Consider the following 19,305-nt stretch of genomic DNA (forward strand, 5'->3'; position numbering starts at 1 on the left):
GCGAGTCCTAAGTCCTATTTATTTTGATAGCCATTATGTGTCCTCTTTCAAAAGCTTCCATATTATACAAATTTGTAGTCAAAAGAAATGTAAAAAGATATTTTCAAAAGCCATGTGTAGTATAACAGCAACTGCCATCACAATTTTAAGACGTGATTATCTAAAACACAAAGCACACTTTTCCAACAGCAGAGTTCCAATTTTGATTCTATTAGAATGTGCAAGAGCATCTGATAAATTGGGCGGTGGGTGGTGCACATTAGACACATTTTGAATGCACTAGAGAAAAAAAGCACAAGCCTTAAGCAAGCAGACATATCAATTTAGAGGTTTGAAAAAACAGACTTCTGAAGTAGTCATGACCACGCATTGACTGAAACAAGGCCCTCCCTGTGTGACATTTGCTGGCCCATGAAAGAGCAACATTAAGCCCCTGTACTCTCCTGGGCTGGCAAGGACATTCCTAAGATAACTGGCAGCGAATCCCAGCTCCATGGAGTCACAAAAGGGGAGGGAGGAAGAAGGTAAGGGTGACTAAACCAAGTGTAGGCCAGTGCTACAATATGACTAACTCAGATAACCCAGATTACTCTAACAGGACGTTACAGGGCCACTCTGTATGCTGACAACATACTTAAGAGGCAAAGCAGCTTCTAAGTTGGGATATACTTTTTGGGCAATTCCAAAAATATTTTATGGTAATTTTCTGACATTATAGGTTACTTTTTGAACATTCGCTTTTCTGCCTTTTCTATTCAATTCTCTGACATTTTAGGCAATTTTATGGACATTTTATGGCAAATTTCTGCTATTCATTTTCCATTTTGGAAATTTTATGATCACTTTTTGGACATTTTCTTCTTTTCTTTTTCTGACCTAAGAATGGACTCAGACATTTTTGGGATTATTTAATTATTAGTTTTTTTAATCTAAGTCATTAATTAATTTGAAGAATATTTTATCTAAAAAATATAAATAAATATACTACTAATTTTTTTAGAGGTCCAGAGGGAGCCACAGTAGAGGGGCTAAAGAGCCACATGTGGCTCCAGAGCCGCAGGCTGCACACCCCTTCTGTAAGTGTCCTCTCAAGTTATGAAAGCAGTAACAAACAAACAAACAAATCAGGTAAATTTCTTGCAAACCAACTTCAACGTAATCGGGAAAAATCGCTTATAACGGCTATTAAAGGTACAACTGGTGAATGTACACAATCACCAGAAGAAATTAATCAAATTTTTTATAATTATTATCACAACTTATACTCAGAAACTAATAAACCTAACCCAGAGCATATTGAGGCATTCCTCAGTAGCTTAAGTATACCTCAGGTAACTACTGAATATAAAGATATGTTAGATGCACCACTTACTATAAACGAGTTGTACAGTGCTCTAGATAGTATGCCAAATGGCAAAGCACCCGGCCCGGATGGTTATCCGGCTATATTTTTAAAGCACTTCTGGTCAATGCTTGCTCCACTATTCTTAAGAGTAGTAACAGAAATTAAAACTAATGGTCACATACGCCCACACATGAATACAGCAGCAATTAAACTTTTATTAAAGCCAGAAAAAGACCCCACCCTTCCATCAAGTTACCGTCCGATTTCACTAATTAACACTGATATTAAAATTATCACTAAGGCTTTTACATCTAGATTAGAAACAGTAATCCCGACAATCATTCATAGCGACCAAACAGGCTTTATTAAAGAGCGTCACTCTACTAATAATATTAGAAGGCTCTTTAACCTTATTAGTATGTCACAGCGGCATGATAAAAAGGCAGTTATTATATCATTGGATGCAGAAAAAGCTTTTGATAAAGTTAACTGGTCCTTCCTCTTTGCTGTTTTAAATAAATTTGGCTTTGGGAAGTCATTTATTCACTGGGTGTCAGTATTATATGATTCTCCTAAAGCTACTGTTACTACTAATGGGATTATATCTAAGAGTTTTACTCTACAGAGAGGCACAAGACAGGGATGCCCACTGTCGCCTTTATTATTTGCAATATTTATTGAACCGCTTGCATTAGCCATACGCCAGGAAAGAATGATCCAAGGAATTCACTCTGGGGTAACAGAACATAAAATTAATCTATATGCCGATGATATTTTACTTTATTTAGAAAAGCCTGCTATTTCATTAGGGGAAGTATTTAACTTAATAACTAAATTCTCACAGTTATCAGACTATTCTATTAACTGGACAAAATCAACACTTCTACCTATTACAGAAAATTCATGGAACCCTGCAAACCAGGACCCATACTACTCATTTCCTATAGGTAATTTAAAATACTTAGGCATAAAAATCTCACCTAAATTAACTGATTTAGTTAATTTAAATTTCACTCCACTTCTGGATAGCATTTATAGTGACTTGGAGCGCTGGAATAATCTTCCTATTTCTCTAATAGGACGAATAGCCACTATTAAAATGAAAGTTTTACCCAAAATAAACTATTTTTTCTCAATGATTCCATTTAAACCTACGGCTAACTGGTTCCAGTTGTTGGACTCAGCCGTTACAAAATTTTACTGGAAAAAAAAAGAAGCAAAGATTAGTCTATCTACTCTTCAGAAAAATAAATCCAAAGGAGGTCTAGAGGCACCAAATTTTATGCACTATTATATAGCCAACCAGCTACAATATATTATTTTATGGGCACAACCCAATAGAGATACTAACTGTTGGCTGGAACTAGAACAGAAGGATTGTAATAACCTCAGACTCCTAGATTTACTCTTTATTACAACATCGATTAAGCGCCATAACTGCTTTAAAAATCCAATGATTTCCGCCACCCTGACTGCCTGGTGGAAGGCACTAGAAATGACAAAAGCCAAAGTGGAGCCCAGCGGGCTTTCTCCCCTATGGCATAACCCCGACTTTCAAATTAACAACCAATCGTTTTATTTGAATGTGTGGGAGCAGAAAGGAATTACACATCTCCACCATCTCTTCTCAGATAATATGTTTATATCATATACATCCTTGCTCCAAAAATATAAAATAAAAAACGGAAACTTTTTACATTATTTGCAAGTTAAAAGTATGATAAAGAAACAAATTCCAACACTCCAGGGTACGCTCCAACCGCCTGTTTTAGCTAAAGATATTACCAAGCTTTCTCCGACAACAACAAAAAAACTCTCAAAAATATATAAGTTACTTTCATATACTGATAAAACGTCTTTACCCATCTCAAAATGGGAAACAGACTTGTCTATAGCTCCGGAATCTGTCTTTTGGATTCAAGTTTGTGAAAATGTTTTTAAAATGACAAAACACACAAATTTACAACTTATCCAATATAAAATTATTCACAGAACATACATTACTCAATATATGATGAAGAAAATGGGACTCTCAGACTCCGACATTTGTCTCCAGTGTTTACAAAACACTACAGACACTTATTTTCATGCTTTATGGTTATGTACTCCGGTTATGTGTTTCTGGACTAAAGTCTTAGAAAAACTTTCCGCTGTCTTGGACTGTAGGATACCGTTCTCTCCAAACTTGTGTTTGCTAGGTGACTTAACAACAATTGACTTACCACATAAACAATTTCAATCTATACTTGTAGCCCTTACTATCGCAAAAAAAACAATTCTTGTTAACTGGAAAAATAAACAAACTTTGAATATCGACCAATGGTCTAACCTCCTCATAAATCATATTTTAATGGAAAAAATATCTGCCTCAAATAAAAACCAAATGTCAAAATTTAAAGAAACATGGTCTACGTATATAGAATTTTTTAACCTAAACTTGGATTTTAATTCTGCCTGTTAGCGAGAGCCACAGCAGCGTTATAACTTGCATTGATGTTTCTGTATTAGGCAATTTGTAACTAATGGTTGTGTTTCTATAGTCAGGAACCCGGCTACTGCCAGCGGGATCGAGCGGATTCACCTCCGATGGGCACCAGGGGTTGATATTCGGATTCACGGCATGCCAGTGGGTTAATTCTGTGGGTGCTGTCCCCCCTGGCGGGGAGTGGGCGGGTCTGCCCCTCTGTTGGCTGCTGGGTGGCGGCTGCGTCTTGGCCGTTCCCTGGGTCTCTTGGGGGGTGCCGCGTTGCGGGGCTTTCCCTGGTGTCGGGGGCGGCGCCGTTCCGGCGCGGTCCGTCGCTCTGGGCCCGGCGACGCGGTTCGGGGCCTGTGGGCCGCCGGGGTGCCCGGTGGTTCCCTCTCCCCTCCCCCTTCCTCCCCCTTGCTGCCTCTCCCTCCTCGCCTCTCCCCGCCCGTCCTCCGCCTCCCTGTCCCCTCTCCCTCGTCGCCCTTCCTCCTCCTCTCCCCCTCTCCTTGCGTCCCTGCCGCTGCCCCCTGCCCTTCTTGTCGTCCCCTTCCCTCCTCCCTTCCCCTTCCCCGGTACGCCTTCCTTCCCCTCCCCTGGGCCGGGGGCTCCATCCATGGCCCGGGTCTCGGTGCTATGGGGGCCGGCGGGGGTGGCTGGGGTTTGGTGTCGTGCCCGCCCCGCTCCGGTGGGCGTCCTGACACCTCGGGCGGGACCCAGTATCCGGGGGGCGAGCCCTATCGCCCCGCCGGACGGGTCCCATATGCCCGCCGGGGTCCTGGTGGGGTGGGTGGGGGCTTGGTGGGCCGGTGCGCCTCCTGCCCCCGCCCGGTTGGGGGGGGCCCCGCTGGTCACACCTCTTAACTCACTACACTAGGTTTGCACAATACACTTTTATAGACATATAGGGCACATAACACACTTTGGGGGGTGGGGTAGGGTGGAAACACCGTCTTCACCCTACAACTCCCCTCCAATTTTAATACACCACACAACTTGTGGGTGGGGGGGGGGGGCTTGTGGGGGTGCCATCGGTTGGGGGCCGCAGTATAGAGCAGTGCTGCGGTCCCCTGTCCGTGTCGCCACCCGCCCCCCCCCCCCCCGCCCTATCTATTTTTTTTAATGCACCACATACACTCAGCAACATGCTTGGGTGGCGGGTGGATCGGATCGTGGGAATATCATTTCCATCGGCTCCGGTTCACCTGCTCCTAATTTTAATGCACCACACACACACACTTGTATATACACTGGGTGGGGTCACATTCACGGTTTAGGGGTAGAGTTCGCCAGTCCGCGAGCTGGCGGACTCAGTAACAGGGGTTAATTTTCACAAAGAACGCTGGGGTGACGACCGGGGCCTTCCCCCGCTGGGCCTGGGGTTCGGGGGTGTCGGCCGCCCTCCGGTGCCCCCATCTCCCCCTTCTGCCCCCGGTGTTCCGTCCTTCCACACGGCGGGGGGTGGGGTGGGCGCGGCTGCCCTCTCCGCTCCGCTGTCCGGCCCCTCTTCGGCGCCGGTGCCTGGGTGCGGGTGGTCCCCGGGGGCTGGGGGTCCGGGGTTGGGGGGCTGCCGGTTGGTCGGGGTGGGGTCGGGGGGGGGCGGCTTTGTTGGGGGGGGGCTGTGGTGGGGGTTGCGGGGTGGGGGGTGCTGGGGGTGGGGGTGTCTGGGGGATTGGGGGCATGGGGGCGGCTGGGGCTGGGTTGGGGTGGGTGGCGGGGGTGGATGGGGGGCGGGGGGTTGTGGGGGGGCGGGGGTTGGGGGCCGGTGGGGTGCCTGGTGGGCCTGCAGTGCCCCGTCCTGCTGCGTTGGGCCGGGGGCGCGGGCCGTGTTGGGGCGGGGGGCGCTCCTGCTCCTGGGTTTGCTCTCCGGCCGGTGGCCCTGGTGGGGCCCGGGGGTCGTCCTTTGGCGCTGCCGCGGCCTGGGGGGCCCTGAGGTGTTGCGCTTGCTCTGTTCCGGCGGGGGTCGACGGCTCCCCTCTTTGGTGGAGATTTTCATGCATGCCAGATCCACCACACCAGCATCTACCGAAACTCAGACACAATCTGTTTCCTCCTCAGGTTATTGAATCGGTGGAGGCTGGTGTCTCGGATCTCACGCGGCTTCGTCTGTCCTTCCTTCCTTTTCTCGGTCTCTCCGTTGGTCTCTTGAGGCCTCCCTGATTTTATGTTTTTTGGATTTGTTGGGGTCTGGATGTTTCTTGGGCTGGGGAGGAGTTCTGGTGGGGGGTGTCTGGTCGGTGCTGGATTTCACCTTCCTTGGTTTTCTTCGGTCCCCTCGGGTCTCCTGGTGTTCGATTTAGGTGAACGGTATGAGATTTTTTTTTTCTAATAGGTTTTCTGGTGAGCTAACAAACACACGCACGCACGCACGCACGCACGCACGCACACACACATACTCACCCACACACACAAAAAAAAAAAAAAATGTATGTATGTATGTATGTATATATGTATATATGTATGTATATATGTGTGTATATATATATATATATATATTTAAAAAAAAAAAAAAAAAAAAGAGCAATGATGATGACATTTCTGAATGAACAATACTGAGCTCTTAAAAGAAAGAAAAGAAAAAAAAAAAAATGAAAGCAGTAACAAGGCTTCATTAATCTTTACCGTCTAGAGGCTCTGACAGAATCTGCTATATTAGTGGCTAGCTGCGGGTACCTAGGGTGCTGTAACATATTAACATCCCCTGAGGCTCACACAGCAATTCAGCTCAAGCTGTCAGGCAGCAAGCTGACAAAGCACAAACCTTGGAAAAGTGGCTAGTCAGTGACCAAAGCATCTGACTGACACACATTTTGCCAATAATGACAAATTAGGAAGTCCATTCCATGTTTTGGTTAAAATCTTGCGCTTTCGTTTCTGTATGACCTCTTGTGGAAATCTGTCCCCTGCATTAAAGAGAGCTGGTAAAACCTGTTTGTAGCAAGCCCAAAGGAGAAAAATACTTAGCTGAAGCATGTCAGGGCAGAAGGGACACTCTGACACACCAAAAACGCATAGCAAGGCTGGCTATGTATACGAGAAGGATCTCTCTTTCAACAAAATGGGCTTTCATAGTGTCCAATCAGCAGGCTTGTTGCTCAAACTAGATAACCTGACTACCTGTCAAAGCCCTGCAGGAACATTTACTTGACTCTGATTCACTGCCAGGCTGACTGCTATTGAGTTTATGGAAACTCTTGTCAGAAAATATACAGTATGCTGGCCACTGAATTAGCTCTTCTTTTCTTTTTCGAGGGTCTTCTTTGCAGTGTACAATATGATTGGATGCTTCCAGAGTTGAGTAAACAAGCCACCTCTTTGAAGTTAATTGGATCATGGATCAAGTTGCTTTTTCCCCCTTCTTCTCACGAGCACGGAGAAGGGTAAACAGAGGGGCAATGGGTGACAGAGGGAGGATAGATGAGAGATACAGTTACAGTTACACGGGTGTGTTTCCATTGTCCTTAAAAAAAACCCAAATCTGTGCACGTGGAGGTGCAAGTCCGTAATAGTTAGCCCTAAGGACAACATGTGTAGCCCACAGGTCTGTTGTAAAAAATAGCTCACGAGTGATGGGACACTGTGACTTGCTAGGAATAATTCAAACAAAAGAAGAATGACTGTTAACATTTATTTATTCATGCTTAATATTTTACACATTTCTTAACTCATTCACTCCCAGCCATTTTCACTGAAGCAACCACCTTCGCTCCCGGCTGTTTTACTGGATTTTATCCACTGTGCTGCTTTTAGCACACTATAAGCTAAATATTAGAATATTAGAGATGCTTCTTATGATGCAGCACAGATGTCTGCATACAACAAAACTTAGCATTACTGTCCTTTTTTTAATGCAGCACATTTTGGTGAACTAATTGTATTTTGTGCGAGTACATATGGGAAGGATAAGCAATACCACAGAAAAGAGGACAACTATTTAACATTACTTTGAGGGCAAACACAATGACAATAATTAAGAGCCAAGCTCAAATTAATATTATTAAAAGCTTCATTCACTCATTCTATGGTCGATTGTGTGAATGACATCTGTTAATGCACAATTTGCATTATGTGGACTGCCGACTAAACCAATTTTTTTATTTTTTTTTACATTAATTCCTAAGCACGGGATCTTTATTTATTTATTTATTTATTTATTTTTCAAACAAGACTGAGCAGTAGGCGACACACCCTTTGTAAAGAAAAGCATGATCAAGGAAGGACATAAAGGTGGGGGATATGAGTCTCCTCCACCAAACATTGGCTGCTAACCAGACAGGCTGGTTACAGCCTGCTTTGCTGCCAGGGCAAGAGGAATTCCTTTGGCATTAGCAATATACCAACACTTGAGTTGGGTACAATTAACCAATAGGTGCATATATTAAATTAAAACGTATATTTCAAAACCCAAACATTCTTTTATGAACTGCAGTGTAACAAGATTAGGAGCTTATTCACTCAAACAATGTCAATGCAGTAATGAAAATGCCTAAGCCCATGTAGTTGGCTCCAAGTGGGTGTCAAGTTATCATATTGCAATAAAACATCTATTTAGTAGAAGAAACAACTAATAACAAATGAAAACAAAACAACAAATCCATCCCCAAAAAGTAACAAAATTGAAGACAGAGACATGTTTGGGTCAGTGTTGAGCGATCCAAATAAAAATGTTACCTATGTTTTTGTGTGTGTGTGTGTGTGTGTGTGGCTGTCCACAGTATCAATATTAATTAAAGTTGCTAAATTAAATGAATTGTTTTTCACTTACCGGGGGTCTCCTTTGCTCAAAGTTGCCATGGCAGGATTCAGTATTGTCTGGTTTCCTTCCATTTCTACCACACATTTTGCCGTCAGGTCTTTTTCTGGAGGGTAGCATATGGGAAATTTTAAAACAGTGGCAAAATATACTTTCTTATTCTTTTGCCTGTAACACTGTTTACAACATCAGCTGCCCACTGCACAAGTTCAAAGGTCATCATTACATTCCACAGCAGTCACTCCTCTGATTATATAACAACAGGTGTGAAGTAGGTATTCCTCAGGTATAACCTAGGGATTCAACCTAAATGCTTTGTTAAAGTGTTGCCTTCAAAAACACACACAAATCCTGATTGTGCTTGACAATAATCCATCCTCTCCACTTTCACTTGCATGTTGGGCAGAGGTTTTATTTAACTTAACTTTATTGAAATAGAAAACAAAATATATTTTTTTAATAAAACATAAAATACAAATGAAAATAAAAAATAATAACGATAATAATAATAACAATAATAATTTTAATAATGATAATAATAATAATAATAATAGGGTGTAACTAATGTTATATGCGGCATATCTGGTCGCGACACTTTTTTTAAAAACTTTTTTTTTAATTACATTTTCTTGAAATCTACTTGGGTGGTAGCCAATTTACTTGGGTGGCCCGCCCAAGTATTAACAAGGTGTGGGAAACACTGATCTATCATTCCCCAGTACTATAGTATCTATGCCTATCAGTGAATAAATGTGTGTGACTTTAAAACAGTGGTGGGCAAACTCGATCCTCAAGGGCCGGCGTCCTGCAGGTTTTGGAGGTTTCCCTGCTGCAACGCAGCTGATTCCAATCAACAGGATCGTTAACAAGTTTATGCAGAGCTTGATGATGAGCTGATCATATCAGCTGTGTTGGAGAAGGGAAACATCCAAAACCTGCAGGACTCTGGCCCTCGAGGACCGAGTATGCCCACCCCTGTTTAAAAGGTGGGGCCTGGCCTGTCGAAGGAAGCGAATATCAGTTTAGAGCGCTGACCTCTATCAAGGATGAAATACTAACTTTGTGAACGTCAAGAGACGTTCACATTTGTGTTTGTCTGTATGTATGTCTGTCAATTAGTATTGGATGTGGGAAAAAGGAGTTATGAAATAGGAAATGGGAATATGCCAATTCAGCCACATTAACTTACACTTTCTTTGTTTACACGTGAAATTTTGCCAACGCAGACCAAGATAGCCTTGTCTATGTTATTTAAGTTTCAAGTGCTGTTTCTGTAGGCTGTTCTATTACATAATCTAACAATCCAAAGTTTATACTGCTGTTTCTTACTTGGGCCAATGGGTGAGATGGAGCCCATCTCTAAATATACAATTTTGACATATTTTATGTGATTAAGTCACTTGATTAAGTTGCTTCTGTGTGGGGTCGTGCAGAGACTGTATGCGGTTATATGACTGACTGCAAGGCTCACTTTGATTGGACAAATGAAGTCAAATGTCACTAGTAGTTACGTTGGATTGGTGAAAAAGTCATGTGACACAAGTCTCCCCGATGAACAACCAGATTGCCAGTGCATAATACAAGTAGTGAGTGGAATGCAGCTCAATGTAACAAGGTAAAAAGTTACAGGATTTCTTCTTAACAAAAATACTTAAGTAGAAGTAAAAAGCATATTACATTAAAACTCCTCAGACAAGTAAAATGTATCCAAAAAGTTACTTGGGCAAATATAATGGAGTAAATGTAGGTCATTACTACCCACCCTTGGAGTATTGACAATTCCGAGCTTACGTCATAAGTCAAAATGGCGGTCAACTCAGTGAAAGGAAGCTCTCCGCTCATTGAAAAGCATTGAGCTTTGGATCATTGTAATTTGATTTCTGAGGATTATTTCAAAATGTGATGAAATGTCGTTTGATTACTACAACAATGAAATATCTGCCTGGTTTGTACGCTACTCACAGGCAAAAGCAACACAATACGCCATTTGTTTTCACAGAGTAAAGGAAGCATTTACATTGCGTTGCATTGGGAAATATTCGAAATGCACGGATGTTCGGAAGTGTCAATATCCAATCTGTCTGTTTGCGATGCACTCGCACTGACAGATATCTGAATCTGATACATACTGGTAAGCAATTAATTTTTATCCATGTTTGGAATTGGCCTGATTCCACTCTCCGTTTAAGATATCAGTTTAAATGTGTTTTGGTCCTATATTGCTGGTATCCGGCTAAAACCACATGTCACAATTTGGTTCATTATTATTATTTTTTAATTAAAGTATTAAAATGGTTTTCTGTCATTGATTATGTTAATTGTTGGACAAAACATGCTGATTTTGGGGTCTCCCTAAGAGTGATTATGTTGGAGGTATGAGGGTTCTGCCCATCAGCGATATCCAAAATGTGCTAATTGAGATCCCAAAAAAATAACTGTCACTTGCTGTTTAAATAAGATACAGATCATCTTTAAACACAGGATGTGGTAACGCCCTTGCACATTCTGCACTTGTTTTAATTTCCATTCAAACAGTCATTCTGATAAACCTTTTCAAAAAGAAAGAACGCAAACAAACAAACCTCTTAATGTAAACGAACAAAAGAAAATAGTCTAGAATGCCCACTGGAGCTCGACACAATTATAAAAGCGAACGTCTGCCCAATGGGGCACATAAAATCATAAATGCATGGTGACTGTCTGTGTGACGTTTTAGCCCACCTCTCCTGCTCATTGGTCGCACACGAACGGCGACCTTAACGTTGGAGTCATTCAGCTTGTTGTCATCCATGGTGCTGCCTGACCTGTGGGAGAAAATAGTAATGGTTAATTTGACACTTCCTGTACAGCCCAAATTATTAACCCCACTGTGCTCAACGGAATTTTCTAAGGGTTTAGCCAACAAGTATGTCTCAGATATTAAAAAATAAAAGCGACAAAACACACCCCACGAAAACAAAACTTGTATCAAACAAAAGCTTCACTTCACTTCAATATTGTGCATATAGACCGTGTGGAAGTGCGCAGTCAACCGACACCCACGTCTCCTTCAGTTAGCCAAGGACGCTAACGAGAGCTGGTTGACAGAAACACAAAACTATTTTAAAATACTGTAGTAAATTTGAACGAAACTGACCCCGCTGTTCAATCAAACCTTTGTTAATATTTGCAGGTGTAACAAAGTCGCTTACGGTGGTCCACGGGGTATTGCGTGGGCTCGTCCACCTGTTGTATTTCCTGAAAGTTCCCTTAGAGATTCGTCAAGCCATGTCACCTCGCAGCTCAAGGGATTTACAGCGGTGAGATTTAGCCAGGGAACAAGTTGCCAGTCGGCATCTGATCTGTAAACCACCTGTTCAGGAGCACGTGAATCACTTCAATACCACTGGGTCGGTCCGTATGCTATACAAGTCTGTTATTTACCTTCTTAACTACGTTGACACACAAACCGTGAGAAACAAGCCACTTGTCACCGTGTATAAACGCAAATAAAACGTGTTTGCCGACGATTTTGCAATTAAATAAGTAGATGGTTGATCTATAACAAGTACATCACCATATGATACAACATAGTAACACGTTCGATGTAAAAATGCAAATTACATGATAATTTGCATAATATGCCCACTAGGCAATGGGAGGTTAGAACACATGAAGAGCAAGGTGTGTAGTAGTGGATGTTTTTACTTTCTTTCACACACACTTTAGGACAGGTGAAATGATATGTACTGTATCATCTCCGGTCCATGTATTGTGCTACTTTAATCCTGTTCTTTAAATTCTTAATATTATAATTCTAATGTAGCATACTACATGAGGTTTATACTTTGTTTCAATCAAGTATTCTATTCTGAGGATCCTTTTTTGTGTGTGCATAAATACACTATGAAAAACAAAGTCTCACTGTAGCCACAAGAGGCATGAAAAACATTAAGTGAGGGTAATTTTAAATTTATATCGTATTCACATGCAGTAAACCGATTTAGCTTTTGCGCAGAATGGTTTTAAATGCGAACTCTCTTTTACGTCGTTTTACGACAGTTCAAGTTGCTGAGCGGCAAGCCGTGTTCTGATGTAACGTGGAGTTGTTTACTATAATTGCCCACAAGCGTAGCCAATTTGCGTCTGTAAAGTTTTTTAACACAGTTGAATTTAAGCGGATAACAGATACGGAAGAATGGGGAAGCCAAAGAAAAAGAGTGAGTTGTGACAAAGTGTAGCTCTTGGAGTCGCTCTGAGTTAGGCTATCGGAGCTAATTGCTAATGCTAACGACAAGTCATATGTACCCATATTTCACATGATGTATCAATAATCGTACAGTTAAGTCATCAATGTTTTTTGCCACAACATTACCTCATTATCAGTTGTTTTATTATGTTATGTCATTTGCTCAATTGGTGTTCAGTGTGTTATTGCTCTTCTCAAATTGTAAGTCGTTGGTATTTTTTTTTATATTTGAGAATTTGTTTATGACAGGTGACCTCAGTCGAGCTGAACTGATGATGATGACAATCGCCGATGTCATCAAACAGCTGGTTGAAGCACATGAAGAGGGAAAAGACATCAACCTCAACAAGTATGTAACACTTGACACTTCACATATTGCATTATTTTGATGTCCTATCAAAGGGGTTGTGAAAAAGTATACTATAATCCTTGTACTATTATGACAAATGCACTAGGACTGGCCACTTCGTTAAGGTAGACTATCTGGGAGATCCAATTGTATTTTGTGGTACCTAACCTGCAATCTATACCCACAAGAAGAAACCCTTTGTTGGATTTATACTTCTCTGATAGCTTTATTATCTTTGCAAAGATTGTATTAAATGTGCAAGTAGTTATAATGTTGCGTGTATGTGCAGAACAAAGGTAGGCAACCCTGGTCCTAGGTTGCGGCGGTCCTGCGTGTTTTAGATGTCTCCCTCCTCCAACACAGGTGAGGATGGCTATCAGGCTTCTCCAGAGCTTGCTGATAAGCAGATCATTTGAATCACCTGTGTTGGAGGGGGGGACATCTAAAATGCGCAGGACTGCTCTGTAGGACCACGGTTGTCTACCCCTGGTAGAGTGAAATGGCCTAGTAGCGTATAATCATGAAGTCCAAACTACCACAAGGTTAAAATCAACTTTGAACAAATAACCACAGTGATATCACTTGCAGCTATTTACACTTCTTATTTTCTATCAGACTGAAAACAAAGACCTCCGCTAAATATGGCCTGGAGGCTCAACCTCGTTTGGTGGATATTATAGCTGCTGTTCCTCCACAATACCGACGTGCTCTGGTACCCAAGCTAAAGGCCAAACCAATCCGCACTGCTAGTGGGGTAAGTAGCTCTCTGACACAGAATTACTCATTAACATTGTTGACATCACTCTCGCATTACTATTAATTAATGTGTACAATTTGTTCCTCATGATTTGTAAAAAAAAACAAAAAAAAAAACATGACTGTTCTTTTTTTTTTTTTTTTTTGTCTCTACACAGATTGCAGTTGTTGCTGTGATGTGCAAACCACATCGATGTCCACATATCAGCTTCACCGGCAACATTTGTGTGTATGACAGCTGCCCTCAACCTTTTTGAAATGATATCGTTCTTACATCCAAACAAGATAAAACAATTCCTTGGCTAGTTTGTTGAATTGTCTGTGTTTGGAAGACAAATATCAAACAGCCCATTTGAACATTAATACATAATTTAAAAAATCTAAACTATTTGCTCCTTTGTTATTTCTGACTGTTTGCATATTTATGACACTTAGATATTTAAAATAAATGATTCAGATCATTAGATCATTAGATCTGAATCATTTAAGTGTGGTAATTTTGAAAAAAACCAGGAAGGGTTTAAATACTTTTTCATTTTAAACTACAAATACTTCACTATACCTATCATGTATTTATAGACTCACCTTTGTTTTCCTTTTTTCTGCCATGCTCATGTTTGTAGGTACTGCCCTGGTGGGCCGGACTCAGACTTTGAATATTCCACACAGTCTTACACTGGTTATGAGGTAAGATATGTTTTTTCAGACTGCTGTATTTCTTCTTATACAGTAGAGGCCTTAACTATTTATTTTACTGAACTCAATGTCAAACTTTATTTATAAAAAAACAAAAACATGGACCAGCTCAGCAACACAGGCTCATTTTATTATGTTAAATTGTTGATCATTTAAAATGCTATTGTTAAAATTTATTTAACAGGTACACATTAATAAACACTGCTGTAAATGCCCCAGGTTTTCTACATGTAGTCCCTGGACAGATATTTAAAAAATCATTAAAAAAAAGATGAAGTTATAAAATTTGTCAGTTTGTAAACCTGCAGAACAATAACAAAAATAAAATTATAGAAAGCACATTTACACTGACAGGTACTATTTAGAGATGTCTGTTTACAAGACATAAGCAACAAAAAAAAGATAATAAAAAAAATGGTGTCAAGCATGTAGGATTGTGTTTACATAAATGTTTTTTTAATTTTGTTTACAAAAGGCTCATATTTTGCAAAAAAGGTGTCAGGAGAAGTAAATTTCACTAGGTAGAGACAAACTCGTTTTGAATATATATCATTGTCGTTTGCTTTTTCTGAAAGGGAAGGGGTAAGGAGAAGTCTGATTAAACAAAAACAAACAGGAGATTTTTGTGTTGTTGTTTTTTTAGGCCACATTGAACATGCAGAAAAACAGAAGAAACCTAGACATGCTAGACAAATATATATTGGTAGAAATGATCGGAACTCCTCTAGTCCCAGAAACATAAGCATCCACACGCACGCACCAACTACTCTGAGGAGCAAGCACCGAGTCAGCTCAACTGCTAATCAGAAAAGGGTGTGTCCACATAACATAAAATCTTCTTTATTCGTGCGCATGGAACTCCTTTACATTTGAGTGGCAGCCACTAAAACATCACACTGAAATTAATCTGAAGCAGACTGGAGGCACTATTTGAGGAAAATCTGGTGTTTGTATTTATTTGTTTGGCTTGGCTTCTTAATATATTTTTAATTGATCTCTTGTTTTTCTTTGTTATAGCCGACTTCAATGAGAGCCATTCGAGCGCGATATGATCCCTACCTTCAGACCAGGCATCGTGTGGAGCAGGTCAGTCGTACGCTTTCATTGTAGTAGTTGATGCCACTGGCCAATGAGGGCATGTACTGTAAATAGACACTGTTGTCAAAACTTCATTGTCCCATTATGCAAAGCATCAACACACAACGTCAACTTTCCTGACAACTCTTCTTGTAAATAATTGTGTTGAGCTGTTTCCAATTCACTTAAACCACTCCAACAATAAAGTCACAAATTTACAAAGAAGGTGGGAGCCAGGTGAACAAACATCAATAATCATTATTTCATTCACAATGTGAGCGGCAACGACCAATCATGGCTCAGCTTCAGAGAACAGGAAAGCCATGATTGGTCGCTACTTGAGCCCTGGACATCTGTGATGTTATTATCATTTGACAGCAAAAGGCAAAATGGCCGCCCCCTGGGATGGATAAAAACAGGTGGATTTTGATGCTTAACTCATATTTCACAAACATAGTATTATTCAGAACACCGTGTTTAGACTAGTCGGGCTGCATAGAACATATGTTATTGTTCGGGTTGACTTTCCCTTTTAAATAGGTTTTTGCACATAATGTAATGCTATATCATTCTGTTATGCACAATTAAGTATTGCTTTTTATAACCTGACCGTTTTTCCCACAAGACTGCTGTATTTTACTGCCCACTCCGGGTGTAACATTTCTCAACTCAAATTTATTTATAGAGCCCTTTAAAACAACCATCTTACTGCATGATTCAATTTGAATAAATTGTCATGCTATAGGTCTTTACATTTCATTCATAGTGGTCTTAAATATGACTTAGCAAATCCTGGATGAAGGGCCCTTCACACTGTTGCTTGTAATCTGCAGTCTCACTTCTTTCCTCACATCTTTTTGGTCTCATATTAAATTCTGTTCTGAATTAAGAATTTACTTCTCTATAAATTGATACAAACAATCCCATGTCGAATGGTAGCAGTATGATCAGCAGCAGAGTCCTGTAACTCCCTCTCTTGACAGCAGAGGCCGCTATTGCATCTCTGACAAATTTTATTCATTTGTTATTCTGTAGCTCCCATAACTATTGCTAATATGCATTGGTATACAAAACTGCACATCAACAACATGTATGTATTTTGTGTGTCTGCAGCTAAAGCAGCTGGGCCACAGTGTGGATAAGGTGGAATTCATTGTAATGGGTGGAACCTTCATGGCTCTTTCTGAAGACTACAGGGATTACTTCATTCGGAATCTTCACGATGCTTTGTCTGGACACACGTCAAATAATGTGGCTGAGGCTGTAAGGTACTCAAAAGTTTATCATGTCTCCTTCATAGGGGATTTTTTTTAAATTACATTAAAACCCTAAAAATATTTTTACGTTTAGGGGCTTTAGGGAACATAGCCACTGTGGAAGTCGAAGGTCCCTGATGTCCTACGGTTCAGTTTGATTAGAGAAAAAAAGCCTCTAAAGTTGAGAAGTACAAGCGTATAAAAAGACTCCAAGTAGGATTGTATAAATTTTGTGTCTATGCTTGATAGATTCCAGAAATGGATCAACTATATATGTGACGAACAAATGGGAAAATAAGATTGATGAAGACATCCCAGAAGGCAGATGAGATGACATGTGGAAGGCTCATCTTACTACAACCCACTTACAAGGTTGTAGAGAATTTGTTTGGAAGAATCAAATTTGTTACTTCATTACACCCAAACTTACCGGTAGAAAATGACACAAATGTGCTGGAGGTTGTGTGAGCATTCAGACACAGATCATTTCCATGTTTTCTGGAATTGTGAAGTCATCAAGCCTTTCTGGGTCTTGATTTGGTTAGAAAAACATTTGAATGTAACAGAACATAAGAACAGCAGCTTTTAATAATCCAAAAGACAAAATTCGATTTTTTTGCTATTTAGCAAATTTTCAACGATTCGATTTTTAAAATGACGATGTATCGAATTAATTAGATTTATTGCCCAGCCCTAGTTGGTAATATTTCTATATTATTATAGTATTAGTAGTTGACTGTACATGAGTCAAATGTCTGGAAAGGCTGAATAAAAAGTATTTTTTTAAATATTCAGAAAAACGGGGGGGGGGGGGGATTCAGAAAAACAGGAGGACAAATGACTCAGAAAAATAGACAAAAAAAATATTCAGAAAAACGGGGGGCGGGGGGTATTTAAAAAAAAACTGAAAGAAAATGACTTTAAAAAAACAGAAGTGGTGGTCTGAGTATTTATTTATTTTACCTCTGAACTCTAAGTGACTTGTTGCTGACTCATTAATGGCAGACATTTTCCCACATACCTCCCTTACTGGCTCAGTTAAGGTAAGTATACGAACATGTCAAGTTCGGAGTTGAGCGGTAAAAAAAAAAAAAAAACTCAGAAAAACAAACTGGTGCTGTTTACGGAAATTTTGTTTTTTCAGTTTTTTTTGTCATCATAATTTTCCACCCTGTTTTTCTGAATACTTTTTTCTGTTTTTCCAAGTAATTTTTCCTCATGTTTTTCTGAATAATTTTCCACCCTATTCTTCCGAATATTTTTTATGACAGAATAAAAATGCAGTTTAACAGAAAAAAATATTCAGAAAAACTGAAAGTAATAATTAAAAAAATACACTAAAAACAATGCTCCCCAAAAAATCAGTAGTCAGAAAAACAGGAGTTTCAGGAGTTTTTTTTTCTTTCCCCACAAGTGAATGCATTACGCTTCTGTAGTTAATTAACCACTGTGCTGCACCAGTGAATGAATGTAATATTATTTTGTTCACTCGAGGGAGCTGTTTCACTATGATTGCTTCAAGACATTGCAAAGCCAAAAATATAATTCAAAATGAGTGCAAACTGTAGCTATACTATGGTGCTTTTTTTGGACCACCTTGTTAGCCATTTTTGCTCTCAAACAACTTGTTCCCTTGAACTTATACTCTGACTATCCACAATACACAAAAACTGACCTCCTGATCCCCCTTAAGACAAACTAGCCACACCAGCAACAATTCCATTAGATGGAAGTTTTAATGCCCATGTCAGCAGACATCTGATCCAAAATTCAGGAGAAATAAGACCCTGTCTGGGAGTTTTTTGGGGCTGCTTCCATTGATTTCTCGCTTACTGAGGCACTGAGTTTTGAATAAAACTGGGCCCATGTCTGCTCGGAATGGATGAGGAGCAACTTTTAAGATTACTTGGAGAAGATTCAAAGTCAAAGTAGAATTACCCATTTGCTCAGGAGCTGACGATGTCAAACGATTTGGACCAAATAATAGCTTTTTTTTCACAGGACTTTGTTTACTTCCCTAAAGTCTGATAAGACCAAAGAGGGCGGTTTGGTTGTGCGTCATTTTCCCAGCATATGTATGTGTTTGTCACACGTGTGTGTGTGTGTGTGTGTGTGTGTTAAAAAAAAAGAGAGAAAAAGCTTATCAGCTATCAGCAGGCCTTGTTAAGATGCTTTGATTGCAGTAATTGCTATGGAGTTTCAGTGGCAAGGAGGGTGGCGTGGTGTGTGTTTTTGTTTCTAGCGCGTGTACCCACGTATGACACTCACCTCAGCATGGTCACGATGCTCCAAATCTTTTCACATCAGCCAGATACGTCGAGATAATCACCCAAGATAATAGACTTTTTATTGATTCATTTCACACAATCTGATTGTCCTCT

At 40.5% G+C, this 19,305-nt stretch overlaps 3 protein-coding genes across 14 annotated transcripts in view; 1 reads left to right on the forward strand and 2 right to left on the reverse strand.

Moving 5' to 3' along the window:
• LOC147158329 (kinesin-like protein KIF13B) overlaps window positions 1-11,891 on the reverse strand; it is a 42,169-nt gene extending 30,278 nt beyond the window's left edge. For 5 of the 11 annotated variants that reach the window (XM_086060930.1, XM_086060933.1, XM_086060931.1 and 2 more), the window contains exons 1-4: window positions 11,754-11,850; window positions 11,552-11,638; window positions 11,284-11,366; window positions 8,575-8,668 (exon numbers count right to left, since the gene is read on the reverse strand). In XM_086060930.1, coding sequence (XP_085917056.1) covers window positions 8,575-8,668; window positions 11,284-11,353 — 164 coding nt within the window. In that variant the 5' untranslated portion in view covers window positions 11,354-11,366; window positions 11,552-11,638; window positions 11,754-11,850. Of the gene's footprint in view, window positions 1-8,574; window positions 8,669-11,283; window positions 11,367-11,551; window positions 11,639-11,716 lie in introns of all 11 variants that reach the window. The other 6 variants (XM_086060936.1, XM_086060934.1, XM_086060937.1 and 3 more) reach the window with 4 other exon arrangements.
• A 725-nt stretch (window positions 11,892-12,616) lies between these two features.
• The window catches only part of elp3 (elongator acetyltransferase complex subunit 3), a 29,696-nt gene continuing 23,007 nt past the window's right edge, over window positions 12,617-19,305 (forward strand). The window contains exons 1-7 of one of the 2 annotated variants that reach the window (XM_086060874.1): window positions 12,617-12,761; window positions 13,024-13,139; window positions 13,755-13,893; window positions 14,054-14,124; window positions 14,519-14,582; window positions 15,609-15,677; window positions 16,782-16,936. In XM_086060874.1, coding sequence (XP_085917000.1) covers window positions 13,033-13,139; window positions 13,755-13,893; window positions 14,054-14,124; window positions 14,519-14,582; window positions 15,609-15,677; window positions 16,782-16,936 — 605 coding nt within the window. In that variant the 5' untranslated portion in view covers window positions 12,617-12,761; window positions 13,024-13,032. The remainder of the gene's footprint in view (window positions 12,762-13,023; window positions 13,140-13,754; window positions 13,894-14,053; window positions 14,125-14,518; window positions 14,583-15,608; window positions 15,678-16,781; window positions 16,937-19,305) is intronic. The other variant, XM_086060873.1, reaches the window with a different exon arrangement.
• The window catches only part of LOC147158331 (serine/threonine-protein kinase PDIK1L), a 39,578-nt gene continuing 35,973 nt past the window's right edge, over window positions 15,701-19,305 (reverse strand). The window contains exon 5 of the transcript XR_015090769.1: window positions 15,701-15,733. The gene's annotated coding sequence lies outside the window, so the exon portion shown is untranslated. The remainder of the gene's footprint in view (window positions 15,734-19,305) is intronic.

Source organism: Leptonotus elevatus, chromosome 18 (assembly GCF_054856555.1).
Source record: "Leptonotus elevatus isolate MCC_2025b chromosome 18, RoL_Lele_1.0, whole genome shotgun sequence".
NCBI classification, from domain to species: Eukaryota; Metazoa; Chordata; class Actinopteri; order Syngnathiformes; family Syngnathidae; genus Leptonotus; species Leptonotus elevatus.